Here is a 21,770-nt window from a genome sequence, read left to right as displayed (position 1 = left end):
CCAACTGAAATCAATCAGCAGTGTCATGCCAGAATTGATTGATTCAAAGCCAAAATTGAGGAGGAAACAAAATACACATAAGTAAAGATGAAATGTTTTGAACATAGTGAAATGGAAAAAAAAAATTAGACAGCTGTGCTACTTATGAGGCTGGTACACTCCTACTCTTTTTTGTGGTTGTTTGTAGGTGCAGCAGCATGGGCCGAACCTTCCAGTCCAGTCCAAGGGAGAAGACGTAAAGAGATAGAGAGAGGTGCAGCAGCAAGACTCAGAAAAGACAAAACTGGCTTGGGAGAAATAACAAGAACTATGTCCTCTTGACTGAACAAACAGAATGGCAACATCTGAAGTCTGGGAAATGTTTAACAAAGAAGCAACGGGGATCTGAGATAACTTACATAATAAGACTTAAGTGAATGTAAGAAAAAAGAGGTCATTGTATCCCATGTCTGAATGGTCATGCCTGCTGCAAATAGTTCTGATCAGAAGTTTACATCAACTCTTCATCAACAGGAATATGATTTTCATTGTGGGTTTTTCCTTATTTGCTTAAATTATTTATTTTCTGGTGGACTGATAACACACCACACAGCTGTAGTCTTTTTTTGAAGCAAGAAGTAGACGCACAAGTTTTGATTTATTTTTGGATTATTTATTTTCCACTCAATGTCAAGCAGATATAAGAAGGCTGAAATATTCACATACACTCCCTCTATTTTTATGTCCACTAGCAAGTTGCAAAGAATCTATCATTTTTTGGTTTTTTAGCTGGCTGTAAGGTCATGGCAAATGCTCACTGGATATTTGATCACTCTTTATTTAAAATATGAAACTGCTAATTTCATTTGGTTGATTAGTGGGTAGAATTGAGTAATTAATCAGTGTCCTTTTATTTAAATTATTTTTTCCGCTGCCACAGAAGCTTAATGTTAGCGTAGTGTATCCATTGCACAATTGGTATTGTGACAACTGTTGTGGAGTTCAAATCTGACTAAAACACACATTCAGGCTGATGACAAACGTTTAAAAACCCAAGGCTATCATGAATTTAGAGATGATGACAAAGGAGCTTAACAATACCGTGGAATGAGACGGTGTCAAAAAAGACTTGAAGACTGAAATTTTAAGCTGCCAACAAGGATAAGACAAAGACAAACCAATTTCACAGTATGACTAAGAATACTTAGAGGAGTAAAAATGAGGCCATTAAATGTAAGAATACTTCTACCCCTGTCAACCACGGTGGTGGCAGTATTATGTTGAAGGTTGGTACTGAGCGCTTTGCGCACAGCAGGTGAAATGATGAAAGCTACCTCCAGCTTTTCATACAGTTAGTTAAACTTGGTCACCACGGAGTGATGATTACTAGCATACATCAAAACTGTTTTTTAAATGACTAAGATTGTCTAATCTTAAACTTCTGGACTGGCCAAAAACTGAACACTATTGCTCATTTATGGTTCGTAGTCAAAGCAGGGTATTTGCTAGTAATCCAACTGATTTAAAGGAGTTGTAGCCCTTTTCTTCTTAAAATGAGTAGTAAGAACATTTAGGTAAAACTATGCCAATGGCATGTGATTTCTACAAACAGGTCTACTTACTCTACAACTCGCTGAGGGTCAATAATCCAAATATCACCAAGGCTATATGTCTATGTAAGCCTAGTAATCATAGAACATCCAAAATAATTTCCAATTTACGTACACAATACTTGGTTTTAAAAATCACTGCAAGTGGAAGCTGAACTATCAGCTCACAGGAAAAACAGGAGGATCCAAATAAATTATTAAAAGGCAGAAACTAATTTGACCTTCGTGTAAGTGATGGTCTGAATGTAAACTTCTGATGAGAACTTTTGCTGAAAAAGAGGAGTGGGAAGTAATCCCTCTGTGGCAACCTGCTGTTCAGTAATCACATTGACATTATCACCATGGTGAATTCATCCTAACTTCCCAATGTAGTCTCGTACACCATCGTCTTTGTAATCAAATCATCTAATCAGCCTCCTAGATGTAAAAAAACTGATTCGAATTATGAATGAATTCAATTATGAAGACACTGGAAGAGGCTAATTGCTTGCCAGGAGCAAACATTGGGTAAATGATGAAAATTGCTACCTCCCCCATTAGCCACATTTAAACATGAAAGAAAAACCTTGTGATTTTTCTTTATGTTTTTCCCGTGTGCTTGAGTTTCACTCAAGCTGTTTCCGACTTATTAGTATTTACTTCCTGTTGAAAAAGTGTTTTAAACCCTGATATATATGTATCGCCTTTAAAATATGTGAGAAAGTGTGTGAAATCATATAGAAAAAACTCAAGTGAATTCAGAGACCTGAAAGAGAAGAACAAGAATAAGTTAGAATAACCCATAAATTGTGAAAATAAGTCAGTGAACTCAGTTGGGAGGAGAGAAGGATTTATATATATTTTTTAAGGATTTGCTGCAAGAGTGTCTTCAACTCTTGTAGCAAGAGTTGAAGACACTTGCTACTCTGGAGTTTAACATAAACTCCAGGGTAGTTGGGCTGAGCGCAGCCTTGACCCCATGACACCAGGCTGTGCACTTGTCAAACACACACCAAAGGGCTGCCAGACTCACCCTGAAACACACACACATACACACACGCATGCACACACCTCCACACACACACACACACGCACATACACAGAGTAAAAGTGTGAAGCTCCGAAACAGATCCACATCTGGTGGTTCAGTTCTGGAAGACCCATTTTGCATGCGTCTCTGCCTCCATCCATGTAACCAGCACACACCATCCTACGCGTGATCATGAGGACTGATGAGGACTGCGTTTTCACAGTCCTCATCATCCACTATGGGTACATCCAAACACTGCAGATGGGTGGGCATGTTTACTGTAACAGAAACAGAGACTCTCTCAGAAACCCCAAATTATTCACACACTTACAGTGTTGATGTCCTGTTTGAACTACCTTCTTCACCATCTTTAGCAGTGTTCCCCCATCCAGACATGGAGCAGGGGAGGCCTCCCATTGGACAGCCGGTGGGTAGTGAGATGGGTGCAACTCTTCCTCCACTGGATGGAAGAGCTTGATCAGCAGGATGTCATAGTCCAGAGTCTCGTAGTCACAGCTACACATGGAGAAAACTTAAAACTCAAATGCTTGTCTGCACTGATTACATGCATGAATTAAAGATACTGAAGCTTGCTGCTGTATTTGCACTATGCACACTGGTATGGAAGAAGAAATAAAAAAAGCCTTTATTGTTACATTGTGCTGTTTTAGCCTTTTTTTTTTGATATTCTGTTTCTTTAAATCTGGATTTGTGAGGTCATTAGGCTTAAAGGCTGTATCATGAAACTTGTCTTCAGGATGAGATAAATCAGGCATTAGTTCAAAGTTATCTCCAGCTTTCTTATTCAAAATTCCTGCTGGTAGATGATGATCCCCAATGGTTTGGATTTTGAATCCTATCTTTTGATATGCAAAAAAGAGCTCACTATAAACAAGATATCAGTGAAGCATAGCTTGTGCTCAAAGGGAAGAGACGGACTGTGGACGAGGGCGGTGGTGTATTCACTTTGGGGGCCAGATGATAGTGTCAGTCTTCATGAGTTGTTCTGTTCCCTCAAATACACGTACATCATGTTGTCCCAGGAAGATCTGCATCGAATGTGGACTGACAGAAGAAACATGCACAGCTTGAAGCAGGAGAAGACTTTCATAACAGATACAATGCTGTGTACAATGGTATCAACAGGTATTTTCTGCTGTAGTTCCTGTATTTTAAGCATATATTTATTGTTGGCCATTAAAGCTTAAAGATAATGGAAACTCATAATGAAGTTTTTTGGAATTTTTTTACCAGTAAAAAATATTGTCATACTGATATGTTGGCCTCCTGAAATATTTGTCCATGTTGGATAGTATGTGCACTTAATAGTCTTTTTGAGGCATGGAGGCTATTAGCCTGTCGCTCTCCATTGGTTTTCTCTCATCTTGATCTTGATAAGGATTTAAAGTTGCCCTCTACATTTATCACCATTTGAACAAGGATTCAAAATATGCACCAGACAGAACAGAACAAACCATTTAAAGCAATTAATTCTGCATCTTTGCAGGCATACTTGTACCAGCAGAGTGCGACAGAAACCACCCACTGAGTACTGATGAGCACTCCTCCACAGAAGTGGGGCCCATAGTTAAGGGACGCCATGTAGGGACGAGAGTGCGGCTCACACGTTTGTGTTTTACAGTGCATATAACAATATGGTCTCGTGCTTTCATGGAACAAAACAAGTGTTCATAGTATTTGTGTCCATCCTTCTGGGTGTATTTCAGCATATTTAGCAGCTGCTCCAATAAGCAGCAGAACATAGAGCAGTCTCATGGTTTTAAGAGATCGGAGGTATCTAGGCCACAGTGGATCATATATATATCACTAGCCTGCTGTGCTGAGCCTTTTCCAGCCTTCACTTTATTTCTTTTTTCTGTGAAGCTGTGTTATCTCTGAGTTTTTAGATTTGTTACTGAATGTTTAACCTATAATCTGTTGTCTTATCATTCACTACATTCATATTTGCCCAGCCAGCCACACCACAGCACACCCTCTAATGTCATGTACATCTTCTCAAGGGTTCACACAATTAACTACTATTAATTGTTTTGGGGATTTTCCAGTAAGCCGATGAACGTCGTAATGTTTATAAAAAATATATAAATAAAATATAAATGTATAAATAAAAGATTTCACAGTCAGAATGTGTAAATAAAATCTGTGGCAAAAGAAATGAGTAAATAGTAAAAGTACTGGGGTGTTGCTGTGGTTTAGGTCATATTGAGTAAAGCTTTGAAGCTTTAAAAGGTGAGAATAAAGCCATCTGTGGTGTTTGAAGCAGCGAAATGACTAAAACTGTCTTTTTTTTTTCACCCAGTCAGCCAGTGAACAATTTCATGAAAAACTAAACTGATATAAGCAGTTGGCATATTTTCAAAGTATATATTTATGTTCTTTTTACTTTATTAAGATAATTCCTGGCTATGTTTTCAAAAAAAAAAATACTACAGACCAAGTTGTGGGTAGAGATTGGGGTGGATGTGAATGAGGGTGGAGCTGACAAGATGTCGAGAAGGAGGAGGGATCCATGGAGGTCACATAAATGCAGAGGCCAGCAGGTCATCCACATTTATTTGGTTGTAGAAGTCCTAAGTAAACCACAAAATGAATGTTATTTTTTTTCCTGCTCCTGAGAGCTGCAGGTAAAGTCTTTACAACTTGATTTATGATAAAGAAAAAGAAATTTGAAGAAGATGTGCATTTTGCTGATGTCACAGCTGCAACCGTACTGGATGACAAGATCGTGGGAGGCTATCAGTGTGAAGCCCATTGAGAGACACCTGGTAGGTGTCCTCAATATCGGCTATCACTTCTCTGTCATTAATGACCAGTGGATCATCTCTGCTGCCAATTGCTGGCAAAAGTGTGTTCTACACCCACAACACACAAATGCCTCCATTTAACTATTCAGAATAAAAATCATGTGTTGCTTGTCTTCTTTTCAATCCTTTTCACAGATTGCCATTGGGTGAGAATCACCTCTGGATGCATGATGGTTACTGAGCAGTTCGTGGCTGTTGATGCCATCTACTGGAGTGAGAGTTACAATTACCAGACCTTCGATTATCATGCTGATGAAAATAGGCATATCCAGTGGCTTTCAATGAGTTTGTGAAGCCTGTTGCTCTGCCCAAAGCCTGTCCCACACCTGGAGACATGGGCATGATGTCTGGATGGAGGGACATCTACGCTGATCAAGATGAGAGTGTACCTTGGAAGATAATCTGTTGGTTTTGTTTGTTTTTCTTCTAATTTCAGATGTATTACTGGCTTCAGTCACAGCAGGAGTAGCACATGAATAATATTAATTACACTCACTTTTGCATATGTGCATCTGTGCTTTTTCACATCTTCTGTATCAAATATTATGCATTTAATTTGAAATGCATGCATTAATATTGGATAAAACACAACAAAATGTGAAGTAACTCAAGGGGTATAAATGATGTTGCACTTAGATATCAGCGATGTGAGTGAGATTTTCTTTCTACGAAATAAATAAAAAAAAAAAAAGTCTTTTCCATCTTCTCTCAAATTACAGCGTTCAACCCATTTTACCTCCATGTGTATTGCCATGGAATGTGAGAACTCCTACCCCGGCATAATCACTGAGTGTATGGTGTGTGCAGGATATCTGGAGGGAGGCAAGGATGCTTGTCAGGTATTTATGCACAATTGCACAAAAATGGATCGACTGTACAATCTTGAAGGATTTTTTCTTTTTTCCACCTTACTCCTGTCCTGCGAAGGGCCCGATGAACTTGGTAAGAGTGTCTCAGAGTGCTGGGGTGCGCTCAGCCCAACTACCCGGGTGTTTACACCAAAATTTGTGCTCTCATGCCTGGATCAATGAGATTCTTTCCAGATACAGCTAAGGCTGCGATCTCATTTTATGGAAACAGAGGCAGAAATAATGAGGAGGATGTTGAAGGTGGTTCAGAAAAAAATTGGAAAAGTGCTATTGGTAGAAGGAACCATCTAAAACCAGAGAGATTCAAACACACATCAGATTAATCAGATAATGGCTGAATTGAGCCAACTAGGAACAAAATATGCACATCTCAATGGTGGTCTTTTGATTAACAATAGTGCTGCTTTTCTTCATTAATCTGATTAATTTTAATCTCCTTTGACAATACCAAAGAGAAACAACAGGAAGCTAATTATTTCTTTTGAAAAAAACTTACATACAGATTTCTGTGCACAAATCTGTATGCATGCATATGATTAAAATACATTAAAATACATATTTGGTATCAGGAGATCACTTTGAGTTTATTTTTTGCTCATTTCGGACATTTTACTGAACAAGACCCACAATGTTCTGCTGCTGCAACATCCATAAAAAGCAAAAAAAGATCTATCTGTCATTTTTTTCAGACTCTTTTGCTATAAGTGGAGTCAAAAAGCCTTCGACTTTGAAGCTTTCCTCAACCAGACAAATAAAGATAAGTGCTTTTTGAGCTCCATTTTTTGAGCTCTAAATTGTCAGAGACACTCAGAAATGCACAATAATTAATGGATAAATTGCAATAAGTTTAATTTTATGCAATATTAATGGTGTTGCAGCAAACCCCGTCAGTAAGTGGTGTTTTTTTATGACGGTCTTTTTTAGTTCGTAAGGGAAATAAACAATAAAACATTGTTTTAAATGTCATTTAGTAAAAACTAATTAAATGAACATGAAATAAAAATATTAACCACAATTTTATGTCCACCATGATTAACTGCAAAGCACACTGTTTGGCTCACTAGGCACCAATTTTGAATTACCTTCTTTTTCATAAGGTTTGTTGAAGCTGCTCTCTGCTTCCCTATGATGGACTTAAATTATTTAGAGAGAACCTCTGATGACATGAAGAAGGGTAAAAAAGGTCAAAAACCAACATACAGTGCCCCAATCTGAGGAAATTTAAAAATTTCAAGAGAAAAATATATGTATTAGGAAAGAGCAAAAACAGAAAAAGGAAAAAATATTTTTGAGGCATTGCAAGTTTAACATTATGTCTATAAACTATCTTTAAATTAGACATTTTCCCAAATCCATTCAGACATCCAGCAACATTCTGTGCATATATTTATCTGCGCTGATATTTTATCAGATAGTAGTTTGCTGTTTTAAATATTTCCATTACATTTTGCTGACTGTGTCATTAATATATTAATACAGCCCTCATGTATGTACAATTGTTGTCATGTTAAGGCGGAAACTATTAAATAGCATCTATAATATATCATCTATCCTCTTTAGTTCAGTCTTTGAACTAAAGAGGATATTAATTGCTTTTAATTGGTAAACAAGTTTCTCCAAACCGGCAATTAAATCTTGTTATATTGAATTGTATATGTGATTATTAGAAAGATTAGATATAGTCATTTTTGGAACTCCTCCCTAAAACAGAAACCCACAATTTTTATATATTAAAAAATCACTACATCTAATCTTTTGATTAACGTATCTTGAGCTGTCTGAAAGTAAATTATATATTTTTAAATGAAATGTTCTGATATCATTTTTATTTTTTCATTTACGGTACTGGATGTGTGTGAGAAGCACAAATTTACCCTACATTATACTCTTTGCAAAAAGATATTTATATATTTATATGTTTTATACCATAAAGCCTGTTGTCACAAAGAATTACAAACCGGTCCTGAAAAAGCTATGGGAATAATATTGACCTATTCTCTTGCTGGAACAATTTCAATTCCACAAGGAGAAAAGGTAATTAAACTAGACATGTAATTATTTATTTATTGTGTAGTACAGGTGAATAGATTGGATTGGATCCTGGTACTCTACAGCCAGTTGTTAAAGCCAGAGACAGACTTAAAAGAGAATAAAATCAGTGAAAGTTCAGATAAAGTTCTCTCCTTACTTCAATTCAATATATAAATATTTTTTCTGTTTGAAAGTTACCCTGGTAGTTCTTTGAACATCCAGTACCCCAGGACACAACACCCTGCAGCTCGCCGTTGCACAGAAGGACCATCAGAGTCATTCTGGGGACAAAGTATCTGGATTCAGTTTGAAATTCTAATAGAGCTCAACGTGGATTACTAAGTGTTTAATATGCTGATTTATAAGCCCATTTAAATACCTGGCAAGCGTCCTTGCCTTCCTCCAGAACCCGCCACGAACACAGCCCTTGATGATACCAGGGTGTGAGTTTCTGCAGACACTATAGTCCATGAGTGGGATGTCGACACACTGCAGCTTGGAATCATCTACAGCTAAAGAACAAAACAAATCTTAGGATGTAGATTCTGTGAGTTGCTGGCCTAAAAGGTGTGGTTTTCATTCCAACTTTTGGGATCTTGTTGTTTACTTGGTTATGTGGTGTGGTTGGCCCAGGTCTAGCTAATTTACAGTGGATTTGGACTTGAGCCTGCTTGTTTTAGATTTTATTTCCAATCAGCCATCCTAATCCCAAAACAGAGAGGAGGCTGAAAGCACTCTCTCTATAAAAATATACAGAGAGAATCTCTATCTGTCTCCTCTATTTGTTTATTTAGCTGCATATTTCTTCAGTTTGTCCATACTTACACCTTAAAGAGACTGGTGTGGGCACTTTAGGTCTGTCAAGACAGGAGTCTGAATACATTCAGTATTTCTTGCAATTCTTTTATTTTCCAACATAACAAGCTTTCAGATAGAAAATTTTAAAAATGTGTAATGTAAGTTTGAAAAAGAATATGAGAATGGTGCATGTAGTAAGCCTACCTAGGTCTTCTGTGTTCCAGCTAGACACATCTGGTCTGCAGAGCCGCTGGCTGCACATACTCGTTGAAGGTGGCGGGCCTGCTCAGCTTCATCAGAATGATGTCATTGTCAAATGTTTGAGGGTTGTATTTGGGATGAGGGACGACAACAGAGCTGCTGATAAACTGCTCGGTTCCTTCGTGGACCTCAATGCTGTGCTCTCCAAAGGGCAGTTCAATGCCACTCCTAATAATTTTAATGGTGCAATGCGGTGTAAAAACTCACAAAATGTGCCATTAAGGGCAAATATAAGTCAAATAAACTTTTCATTTTAGAGGAACAGGAGGACAACAGTCCACTTACACAAAGTTGCAGTGAGCTGCAGACACAGCTCAGTTTTCATTGACCAGAGACCACAGAAGTGGTAACTATAACGCAGACAAACCTAATGGGGTTGGCACTCATAACCCCCAATGAGCTTGTCGTCATCAAAGGTAACAGGAATAAAACAAGCAACTAGTAAAGTTTGTCTTTACTAGCTGTCAAGTAGTTACTAAATCTTATTACTAAAATAGGAGTACAGAGATATTGTAAAAGGTTTATCGGCATGGCACTCACAAGCAGCTCCGATGAGGAGAAAGAAGAGCAGTGACTTCATGGTTCCTTCGTATTCTCATTGAGGAGAGGATTTTGCTTGAAAACATAATTTATATTATTAGGGAGAGCTGCCTCGGCTGTCCGAGCATGCTCTTTAAACACAGATAGTCTATGTGGGCGATTCATTTCAAATGTTACCTAAGAAGAGGTATGTAAGTAAATTTGGAAAATTGCAAGGATAAGTCAATCGTTCAGTCCTGCTATTTACAAATCACAAAATGTTAACAAAAAAGTGGTTGCTTTAACCTCTCTGTTTGAAGGTTAAAAACAGTTTTAACACTGCAAAACATGAAAATTATAGCATCACAATTTGATTAATACCAACAAAATAAGGTAAAAACACTGACTATACACAGTTATAGTTGCATTTGTATTCATAAAGAGGAAAAGGTAAACAGAAAATACATTTAAATGCGAAATCCTAAATAAGATGAATATGTGAAATCGATATTGCTTTTTTTTGTAAGTTTTACATTGCCAGAGTATTAATGTTTTACCAACTCTATTTTTAGACGTCACACAGCTGTGTGTTTCCCAGCCACAAATTCTGTCATGGAGGTTTTGACATCCTTGTAAAGTTTATTTTTATTTCCAAATAGCATTTGGAACAGTGAGAAATGGAAAATGAGAAAGCGTTCTACATTTTAAAAAATAGAGTAAATAGTAATACCACATGCCAAAAAATATTTAGGTAGATCACAGTAAAGTGGAGAAATGCAACTATTACTACTCTCAAAACCTCAATTACTGTCATATTCATCATCTTTCTCCCCTCAAAACGTTTCTGGTTGTAAGTTTTATTAAAAGAATGACAGATTTTTTTCTGCATATTGTTTGTGGAATCTGTAGATATTCCCGTCAAGAAGAACAGATGGACTTTTCACATTAGGCCTTCACTTTCAAGGCAATAGATCCAGTCTGTACCATTATTAAGCACAAACCCAGTTGTTGTACCAACATAAGAATTTTTGGCACAATATTGGTTAATTCATCAGACTTATCAGCTCAATGATAAGAAATACATGACTGTGGGAAAAAATGTGTGCATTTTCCCAAATCTGTGTGTCAAACATTTGTAGATTTCCACCATTAGTTTTTTCAATACTTCACTTCATTACACTTTGACTGATATTACTGATATTAATCAATTAATGAGACGGCCTGTTTTTAGCCCAACAGTGTAGAATGATGAACATAAAATATTAAACATTAAGAATATCAGCAGTGAATATTGAGAAATTACTGAGAAAGAGTGATATGTTGAAGCTATGTTAAAATTACGTCAAGTTTATGTAAATTAATCCCTATGATGTATATTTTTACTTAAAAAAATTATTAATCAATAATTATTTGTGACGATATGTTACTTGGTCAAAATTGCTGCAAAGAAGTAACAGATTTTGTGATACTGAGAGTGTCATGCTACATAAGTTGTACTTTTCCAAAGATTTCCAAATAAATGTATCTCCAACACAGTGTCATGGTTAAAGTGAATCTGTGTTAATCTGCTTTCAAATAATTTAAACAATACAGAGAATATATTTTCATTTTCAACTGGATATCTGAAGGCCAACCTTCAACACAAAAAAAAAGTTTGTTTTTCCAACATTTAGTGGTTTTGTTCTGGAAGCTGGTTGGCCACAGATAACAGAGGGAGGTTTCCTCATAAGAAAAGCTCAAACCACCTTCCTATATAAACCAGGACTCCAGACAAAGTTCTCTCATCAACAAGATCACTCAGCAACCATGAGGTCTCTGGTGTTTGTTCTGCTCATTGGAGCTGCTTGTAAGTTTGTCTTTTTATCAGCATTGGATAAACTATGTTATCCAACGTACTAGTTTAACACTGGATTTTATTTGTTTGTGTCTTTAGTTGCCTTGGAGGACGACAAGATCGTCGGAGGGTATGAGTGCACACCCTACTCTCAGCCTCATCAGGTGTCTCTGAACTCCGGCTACCACTTCTGCGGTGGCTCCCTGGTCAACGAGTTCTGGGTTGTGTCTGCTGCTCACTGCTACAAGTCGTAAGTGCTCAACGTCCCTCCGGTCTTATGACAGAAGGTCAGATTGGATTAGCCATCTTGTGTGTGTTTGTTCTCACTCTCTGTTAAACTCTTTGCAGCCGTGTTGAAGTGCGTCTGGGAGAGCACCACATCAGCATCACTGAGGGAACCGAGCAGTTCATCAGCTCCGCTTCTGTCATCCGTCACCCCGGTTACGATAGCTACACCATTGACAATGACATCATGCTGATCAAGCTCAGCAGGGCCGCCACCCTCAACCAGTACGTGCAGCCTGTGTCTCTGCCCAGTAGCTGTGCTCCTGCTGGTACCATGTGCAAAGTTTCTGGCTGGGGCAACACCATGAGCTCCAGTGAGTAACACCTACATGCTGATTCTCAGACTTAAAGAGTGCTTCAACATCTGATTTTCTCCGGCTTATATTAGAGACTAATATGATGTTTTGCTTCACACAACTCAGCTGCTGACAAGAACAAGCTGCAGTGTCTGGAGATCCCCATCCTGTCTGACAGGGATTGTAACAACTCCTACCCTGGAATGATCACCGATGCCATGTTCTGTGCCGGATACCTGGAGGGAGGCAAGGACTCCTGCCAGGTACGGAGCAATTTAGATCCATATTCTGATATTTGAACAGGACACTTCAGCTGCTGTTCCATTAATCTTGGAAATATCTTTCCAGCAATTTCTAACTTAGAAATTTTAATTTACTATTCATAAGTTTCAATCATTTTCATCTGTTTTGTTTTCAGGGTGATTCTGGTGGCCCTGTTGTGTGCAATGGTCAGCTGCAGGGAGTTGTTTCCTGGGGCTATGGATGTGCTGAGAGAGACCACCCTGGTGTCTATGCCAAGGTAAAACAAAATTGTCTTTGTATTTCAAATTATACAGAAACATACAATTTGTTTGGTTTCTTTTTTCAAAATACATCGTCCTTGTCCTAATCTGTTTTACTGTCTTTTTCACAGGTCTGCCTCTTCAATGATTGGCTGCAGAACACCATGGCCAGCTATTAAACTGGATCCTTCTATAGCCATCTAATGCTGCCGTTTGTCTACCATCATCCTGAACATCATGCAGATACTTTGACACCAATAAATAAATCATAGAACCTAATATCTTTTGACTTTGTGTCATCTTGTGCTTTTCTTTTTCTACATGTTCTTCCCACATTTTATGCACAGCTTTGAGATACTCTTAACATAACAGATGTTATAATGCTGAAAATTTTCCACTGGTTCTGCAAGAAACACCTCTATGGTTCCACAGAAAAAATCATCTTAAAAATCAGTACATTTCTAATTATATTCATGAGAAATCAAGAATTACTGTAAAATAACTTTATTAAATGGTAACCAAAAAAAAAAAAAAAAAGTCAGCTGTATTGAGCTATGGGATCAGGGTGATAGCACTGACTGATAGACTGATTGTTCAGTGTTCATATATTTATTTTATTTATGGCTCTTAGTGTTTCTAAAAGGAGAGTGGAAGGTAGATTTCTCTATGCAATCAGCTCCTTTTTTGTCTGTGAGGCAGACGCCTTGCCTGTGAGATGGAGCTTGTATATATTTTTTTGTTTTTAATATTGCTTATTGTTAAAGACTTGGGATAGTCTGAGCTTTCTCTGTTCTTATGATGATATAAGATTCTGTTGTTGGAGGATATACTGATAGCCATTTCTTTCTCTGTTTTATTTATTCTTCTACCAATATCCACTTACGTCTTGTCTGCCATCGGCAAACTATTCTGGATTTACGTTTGGGTTTTTGCTGAGTTTTATTCTATTTGGCCCAGTATTTTTGCTTAAATGTAACGATGGACATCAGAAAAGTGATTGCTGTCAATAGCTTTATGTTTTCTTTTTATAGATAATAAACTTGACTGTGCCTTTCTGTATTTAACCCAGTGTCCTTCCTAGACAAAAAAAATTGAAAGAGTTATTACTATCACTTTTTAAACATACTCTTTTTTGGGGGGTAATGAATTTTATTCCTGCCTTATGCTCATATATTCAGCTGAATTTCACACCAAAATGAAGCTACTTATGGATGTATTGCCTCTTTACTTCTTTATCACAGAAAGTCATTGTGGGTTTTTCTTTATTATGGCAAAACGGGTAAATGGCTTGTACTTGTTTAGCGTTTTATTAAGTCCAGAGGATCCCAAAGCAGTTCACACTGCATTCAGTGGTTCACCCATTTACACACTGAAAGTGGCGCCCCACTGAATGGTAGCCACTGCTGCTCTGGGGCATTGACAGAGGAGAGACTATTATGCACCTGCACCACCGGCTCCTCTGACCACCATCTACTTTGTCTCCAGTAGTTAGTGGCAGATAGCTGCTCACAGTGAGCTAAGTTTTGTTAGTGTTTTTTTTTTTCCATATTAAGGGAGGTTTTTTTACTCCTGTCAGTACATGCAAGTTAAGGAGGAGGATAATTACAAATTCTGTAATTCATTTCAATCCCTTCAGATGTAAATCTTTTTTACCAACTGGGATATAAAACCGTTGGATTAATTCTGAAAATCTGAATTTTTTTTTATGCATTTCCTACTAATTGTGTCAAATATAATGTCTGCCAGATTTAATAATTTTTCTCATGTAAACTGCAGCTTTCACTTGTTTTCTCTGGTGCTGTTGTTTAAAGTTGTTTTCAACAGTTTTACCCAAAAAAATAAGTTTGTACTCAAAGAAAATATACAGTAAAAATACAAAGCATTGTGTTCAGTGTCTTACATTACCTTACCTCACTTACTGTAGACTTAAGTTGCTGTGAAATTGGTGTATCATATGTTCAGGTACTGTCACAAAGATCTATGTGGTGAACTGTTGGAACTACTTGACAATCTTAGAGACAAATATGGTGTAAAGGCTTTTTATTTAGACGCCACTGACACTTTGATATGAACACATGTTTTTGAGGAATGAACTGTCCATTCTAAACAAGTGACACACTTTGGCAGGTTGTGTTTTTTCTTTCCTGCTTTGACCTGCTAAAATGAATTGGGATCCATTCAGTTTTCATCATCACTATTTCAGTGTAGCAGAAAAAAACTCTTGTAAACGTGTTAATAAATGGACATTGGTGTCATTGGTTAGACATATTTTTCTTACTCTTTTGCAAAACGGTTAACACAATTTCATTCCAGCAGTCCAAACTCCATGGTTTTAAATGTGGTAACCAAACAGGAATTATTTGTTAATAACTATTAGACTCCACCAAGATCAGTATAGAACCACTGAAGCATCCTCCCTCCAGAACTTAACATCATCTTCCTTTTGCAGTAGTATTGCACTCTTCTGTCTCAAAAGACCCAATTGTTCCAATTCTTGCCGTCAAAGGGGAAAAAGTCATATTAATAGTCACTATCAGCAGCCTGATATGAATGTCTCCTTCAGAACATTTTGCTGGACTTTTAACAATATTTAACCCAATCTGATTGACACAGATGGTAAATTCACATGATACCAATAATGCTCAAGGCAATGCTATCAATCATTATCAGTAGTGTTACCAGAATTAACATGGCATAAGAATGAGTGAAATAAAAATTAAATAAATAAATAGATAAAAAATACTTGTTCATAATATAATATTGTAAAATTGGGTCTGAAATGTTTTTATTAACATTTCATTAAATGTACAACTGTTCCCCAGGTTGATTTTTTATGATGACCAGAAGTCTGCACGAAGAAAAAACTCCTAAATAGTCGCACATCTTATAAAAAACAAATGTAAATCTGAGGAATGTTTTAAAGAATCCTCTCCATCTTTATGATTATCTTTAAATCATGTATTGATCTCCATCTCCAGCTGCATATCTGAAGGTTCTTTACAAAAAAATGTTTGTTTTTCCAACATTCAGTTGTTTGTTCTGGAAGCTGGTTGGCCACAGATAACAGAGGGAGGTTTCCTCATAAGAAAAGCTCAAACCACCTTCCTATATAAACCAGGACTCCAGACAAAGTTCTCTCATCAACAAGATCACTCAGCAACCATGAGGTCTCTGGTGTTTGTTCTGCTCATTGGAGCTGCTTGTAAGTTTGTCTTTTTATCAGCATTGGATAAACTATGTTATCCAATACTAGTTTAACACTGGATTTTATTTGTTTGTGTCTTTAGTTGCCTTGGAGGACGACAAGATCGTCGGAGGGTATGAGTGCACACCCTACTCTCAGCCTCATCAGGTGTCTCTGAACTCCGGCTACCACTTCTGCGGTGGCTCCCTGGTCAACGAGTTCTGGGTTGTGTCTGCTGCTCACTGCTACAAGTCGTAAGTGCTCAACGTCCCTCCGGTCTTATGACAGAAGGTCAGATTTACTTGGATTAGCCATCTTGTGTGTGTTTGTTCTCACTCTCTGTTTAACTCTTTGCAGCCGTGTTGAAGTGCGTCTGGGAGAGCACCACATCGGCATCACTGAGGGAACCGAGCAGTTCATCAGCTCCGCTTCTGTCATCCGTCACCCCGGTTACGATAGCTACACCATTGACAATGACATCATGCTGATCAAGCTCAGCAGGGCCGCCACTCAACCAGTACGTGCAGCCTGTGTCTCTGCCCAGTAGCTGTGCTCCTGCTGGTACCATGTGCAAAGTTTCTGGCTGGGGCAACACCATGAGCTCCAGTGAGTAACACCTACATGCTGATTCTCAGACTTAAAGAGTGCTTCAACATCTGATTTTCTCCGGCTTATATTAGAGACTAATATGATGTTTTGCTTCACACAACTCAGCTGCTGACAAGAACAAGCTGCAGTGTCTGGAGATCCCCATCCTGTCTGACAGGGATTGTAACAACTCCTACCCTGGAATGATCACCGATGCCATGTTCTGTGCCGGATACCTGGAGGGAGGCAAGGACTCCTGCCAGGTAAGGAGCAATTTAGATCCATATTCTGATATTTGAACAGGACACTTCAGCTGCTGTTCCATTAATCTTGGAAATATCTTTCCAGCAATTTCTAACTTAGAAATTTTAATTTACTATTCATAAGTTTCAATCATTTTCATCTGTTTTGTTTTCAGGGTGATTCTGGTGGCCCTGTTGTGTGCAATGGTCAGCTGCAGGGAGTTGTTTCCTGGGGCTATGGATGTGCTGAGAGAGACCACCCTGGTGTCTACGCCAAGGTAAAACAAAATTGTCTTTGTATTTCAAATTATACAGAAACATACAATTCATTTGGTTTCTTTTTTCAAAATACATCGTCCTTGTCCTAATCTGTTTTACTGTCTTTTTTCACAGGTCTGCCTCTTCAATGATTGGCTGCAGAACACCATGGCCAGCTATTAAACTGGATCCTTCTATAGCCATCTAATGCTGCCGTTTGTCTACCATCATCCTGAACATCATGCAGATACTTTGACACCAATAAATAAATCATAGAACCTAATATCTTTTGACTTTGTGTCATCTTGTGCTTTTTTTTTCTACATGTTCTTCCCACATTTTATGCACAGCTTTGAGATACTCTTAACATAACAGATGTTCATCTTTTACACCTGTATGAGCTATGGGATCAGGGTAATAGCACTGTCTGATAGACTGATTTGACAGACTTTGGAGGATGGACCATTGCGGTGGGGGCTTTTTTAATGTGTAGCTCTAGCACATTCCAAATTATTGAAGATTGAATGAATGAAAAGATGCATCAGGGGCTTTTTGCCTAGGATGTACTAAGAAAAGCTTTTTAGAACAGTACTACACCACAAAACTTACTTTTAGTGGAAAAAGTAAAACTTCTACAATAGACATATGTTTGTTTGCTTCTGTGTTATCATTGGAGTCGAGGGAGGGGAGGAGGTAGGATTGTCACAGGCACCTGATGTGAATTCCATCTCCATAATATTATTGGAAATATATCAACTGAGAAAACTGTTGATGTTATGCTTCCCTGCTGAATGTCGAATGAAGCAAGAAGTCCTGTCAGGGCTTAGAGTCTGCCTTTGAAATTTAAATATGCTATTTATTTGAAATGTATCCTAATCACTTACACTGAACATCTTTGTTCTCCAGAACCCCTACCTGGGAAATAAGCAGTTGTGTAATGCAGATCAGCAGGGAGCTGTTTCTTAGGAGTTCAGGATGCATGGAGAAAATTCACCCCAGTGTTCATGCTGAGACTGAAAATAAGCAACTGGTTTTTGTTTTGTTTTTATTTGTTTTCATCAAGCATGGATATGTGTGGTAAATTCTTACTATGCTGTTAACTGCAATATTATATTTTACTAAATAATTCTGTAATTTAGTTACACAATGTATTCAATAGATGTAGGGAAAATAAGCCACTCATCCATTTTCTGTACACTCTTGTCCCTAGTGGAATTGGGAGGGGGACTAGTGCCTATCTCCAGCTGCGTTCCAGGCGAGAGGCAGGGTTCACCCTGGACAGGGCGCCAGCCTGTCGTAGGGAATCACAGAGACACAGGACAAACAACCATGCACACACACACACACTCACACCTAGGGAGAATTTGGAGAGACCAATTTACCTAACAGTCATGTTTTTGGACTGTGAGAGGAAGCCGGAGTACCCGAAGATAATCCATGCATGCACAGGGAGAACATGCAAACTCCATGCAGAAAGACCCGAGGCCGGGAATCGTACCATCTTGCTGTGCAACAGTACTTAGGAAAAAATAAACTGTCCACACATATGAGTGGACATGCATATGCATTCTTTTTCTACTTTTATATGCATTCTTTTTCTACTTTTATTTGTTTATTTATTTGTTTATTTATTTAATTATTTATTTATTCGTTCATTCATTCATTCATTTGAAAAGTAAGCGTTGGTTATTATGTTTATTACGTATGATTAAGCGGAACTGTGTTTTCCTTGTTTCGTGAGCAGGTCGGACATTCTCGCCGACGCACAATGTCAAAGACAGTAAAGTCACCATAGAGCGACTGAGATGTTTGTTTTACTTAATATCACCTCTTTTTTTTGTAAAAGTCAGACTGACGCAGCTCTATTGGGTACGTGGTGTATTGTTATTTTTTATAGATCATTTGTGTTTAACGTGGAGGTTCTTTGTGTGGTGGAACCCACGCGACGCGATGCGCCTCACGCTGCGGATGCTAATCTCCCACGGCCGGGTGGCCAGGAGGATGGGCCTGGGCCCGGAGTCCCGCATCAACATGCTCCGGAACATCCTGACTGGACTGGTCCGACACGAGAGGATAGAAACCACGAAGGTCAGAGCCGATGAAGTCCGATTCTACGCCGAGAAGGTGAGGAAGTCCGGCAGGGCGAGGCCCGGTCGGACAGAAACATCGGCTCCTCTGACCCGTTTCTCTGGAGCTCAAGCAAATTATCTCTTACAAGCTTGAATGTTCCCAAATTCCACATTTTAAAAGACGCTGTTGCTTAAAAAGACGGAAACATTTTTATTTGTTAGTTTTCATGTACGCCTTTATTTTTACTTTTCCAGTTAATTAAAGATGCAGATTATCTATTATTTGCAACTGAAACCTCAAATGAGACTGAAATCTGCTTCTTACTGACAATAAATTGAACTAAAAGTTTCATATTCTTGTTCATTTCAATCCGCTTAATGGTATTTTTGAAATAATTACATTTTCATGCTTTGTGGGAGGGAAGAATAACCAAAAATGCCTGACCCAAGTCCTACAGTGTAGAAATCAATTATACCAGATTCTGGCATTTAACAAATAGACATAATTTCATTAAACTCTTAACTGACATAGAATGGGAAATGTTCATTTGATTTAATGTGAGACAGACAGGACCAAAGGTTACATTTTATTTGGTTTCATCTGTATAGGAATAGCATTGTCTTATTTTGTCAGATTGTGCTGAATGCATTTATATTGTTTTTCCCATGAAGAAACAACATATAGTAGAAATATTTAAAGAGCTTTAGACACTCTGCAGATGCAAACAGATGCAAGAAGACTTCTGCCTTTCTGTTTCTGCTAGACTTAGTGAAATCTCGCCAACATTTCTCACCACCGAGCTTAAAGCAGACCCAGAAGGTGGAGCTCCTGCACAGGCCTAAACTCCAAACTCCTTTTTTTGCCCTGAGGATATTTGAACATGTATCCTCTTTGCTGTTGCTGAGGCTGCTAATGTCCTTCTCCACAGATTTTTCTCTATAATCCTCATGTCATCAATAAACAGATCACACAGCTCTGAATCCGACAACTATCAGCTATTTTCATTGCTAAAATGAAACGTGTGATCAGCCAAACGAAAGGTTAACGCTCCCCTGTGTCTAATTTTTAGTAAAATTGCTTTTTTATTACCTAGTTGTTTTATAATATATATTATATTGTTTTCTGCTGAGAAAACAATATCTCTTTAGACAATACAGCAACATTGTATATATTTAAGTGTCTAAAAATATAATCCTTTGTTTCATTTTTCATACTTCTATTCAAATATTGCATCTATTGGGATCTTCTTCAAAGATCACACAGCTCTGAAGTTGCTCATTTATATTTTCTACCAGAAATTTGTTAAATATTGCACTTATTAAAAGTCAAATTATAAAATCTGTCCCTCATCTGCAGCTCAGCTAAGCCTCGTCTGTACCAGGTTTGCTCCGTATGTTTAAGCCTAGCTTTGGGCTTTAGTAAAGTTTTCTCGTAATCCTGCAGATTCTCCTGAAGTCTGGTTGAACCTTACGTAGAAACTCTGCTACCTGTTTGCAAATGTAATCACGCAGCACAATCTGAATTCTTTTACAATTAAGTCTGTGGATATTTTTTGTTTCATCTTCCCAGCTGATCGACTATGCCAAGAAAGGAGACACAGATGAGAAGGCGATGAAAATGGCCAGTTTTTGGCTCACGGTGCGTGTTTGCAGCTCTTCATCCTTGTGAAGGTAAAAGCTGAGTAATGGAGAGGAGTTTGTTTGAAGTTTACCTCCTGCTCCCTCTCTCCAGGAAAAGGATCTCGTCCCGAAGCTCTTTAAAGTCCTCGCTCCGCGTTTTGAAAACCATTCAACTGACTACACGCGGATGGCTCGGATCCCCAACAGAGAGAACCTGGACAGAGCCCAGATGGCTGTGTTGGAGTACAAAGGCAACCCGTTTCCACCTCTTTATCCTGTGAAGAAGGAAAATGAACTGACTCTCATCAACCAGCTCCTCAAAGGCTACAGAGAGGAAAGGGCGAGGGCAAAACTGTTGGCTACTGAAGCCTAAATACTTCCATGTTTTTGTTTTCTCAGGTTGTAGAAAGAGCCTCATTACATCTTCACATGTCCAGTTTTAAAACTCCAATGTGATCTGAAAACAAGAACTGATCTGTAAAATAATAATTCTGATTGTGATAATAAAGTTTAATTTTCCAAACTAAAGTTCCAGGTTTGTCTTATGTCTTCACTGTTTGAGTTTAAATTAATGCAGGTTCTGGTCATGGATCTTCTAAAGAAGATGAAAACTGCTGTTGCATAGGCATTTGTTAAATTTGAGGCAAAAAAAAAAAAATCAATGAAATCGCCTGCTGCTAACTGTTGCATGAAAAGGTTATTGATTTCCAATAAAATGTGTCTGAACCTCTTTAAAACAATTATGCACAAAATAATCTGATGAGCTTTGAACAGTTAAACAGAGGATTCTGATAATGAGTTGTAAAACAGGGAATTTGGGCTGTGGACAACAAATTCTGCTCCCTTCATAAAGGTTGATCATGAGTGAAACCACAAAACCATCACACAGAATTCAAATATGTGTTTCCCTATGAGTAAAATAAAGTTACAAAAATAGTTAAAAGTTGAGTGATGCAAAAAATGTTCTTTCAGTCTTAAAAGCTTGAAGTT

General features: G+C 38.0%; 1 protein-coding gene and 3 pseudogenes across 1 annotated transcript; 3 read left to right on the top strand and 1 right to left on the bottom strand.

The window, feature by feature from the left end:
* Positions 1-2,291: 2,291 nt before the first annotated feature.
* On the bottom strand, positions 2,292-4,245 carry LOC129371507 (trypsin-like; annotated as a pseudogene).
* A 1,021-nt stretch (positions 4,246-5,266) lies between these two features.
* Positions 5,267-6,476, top strand: LOC129371506 (trypsin-like; annotated as a pseudogene).
* A 5,190-nt stretch (positions 6,477-11,666) lies between these two features.
* Positions 11,667-17,374, top strand: LOC129371505 (transmembrane protease serine 9-like; annotated as a pseudogene).
* Positions 17,375-18,854: 1,480 nt separating this feature from the next.
* Positions 18,855-21,308, top strand: LOC129371320 (39S ribosomal protein L17, mitochondrial-like). The gene is made up of 3 exons (XM_055047874.1): positions 18,855-19,215; positions 20,731-20,799; positions 20,893-21,308. Exons 1-3 carry the CDS (start codon positions 19,042-19,044, stop codon positions 21,151-21,153), a joined length of 504 nt encoding a protein of 167 aa, XP_054903849.1. The 5' UTR covers positions 18,855-19,041; the 3' UTR covers positions 21,154-21,308.
* Positions 21,309-21,770: the final 462 nt, after the last annotated feature.

This window comes from Poeciliopsis prolifica, unplaced genomic scaffold (genome assembly GCF_027474105.1).
Source record: "Poeciliopsis prolifica strain line A6 unplaced genomic scaffold, Auburn_PproV2 SCAFFOLD026, whole genome shotgun sequence".
Classification (NCBI taxonomy): domain Eukaryota; kingdom Metazoa; phylum Chordata; class Actinopteri; order Cyprinodontiformes; family Poeciliidae; genus Poeciliopsis; species Poeciliopsis prolifica.
The sequence above is the reverse complement of the archived record's forward strand: the minus strand, read 5'-3'. Positions and strand labels throughout refer to the sequence as shown.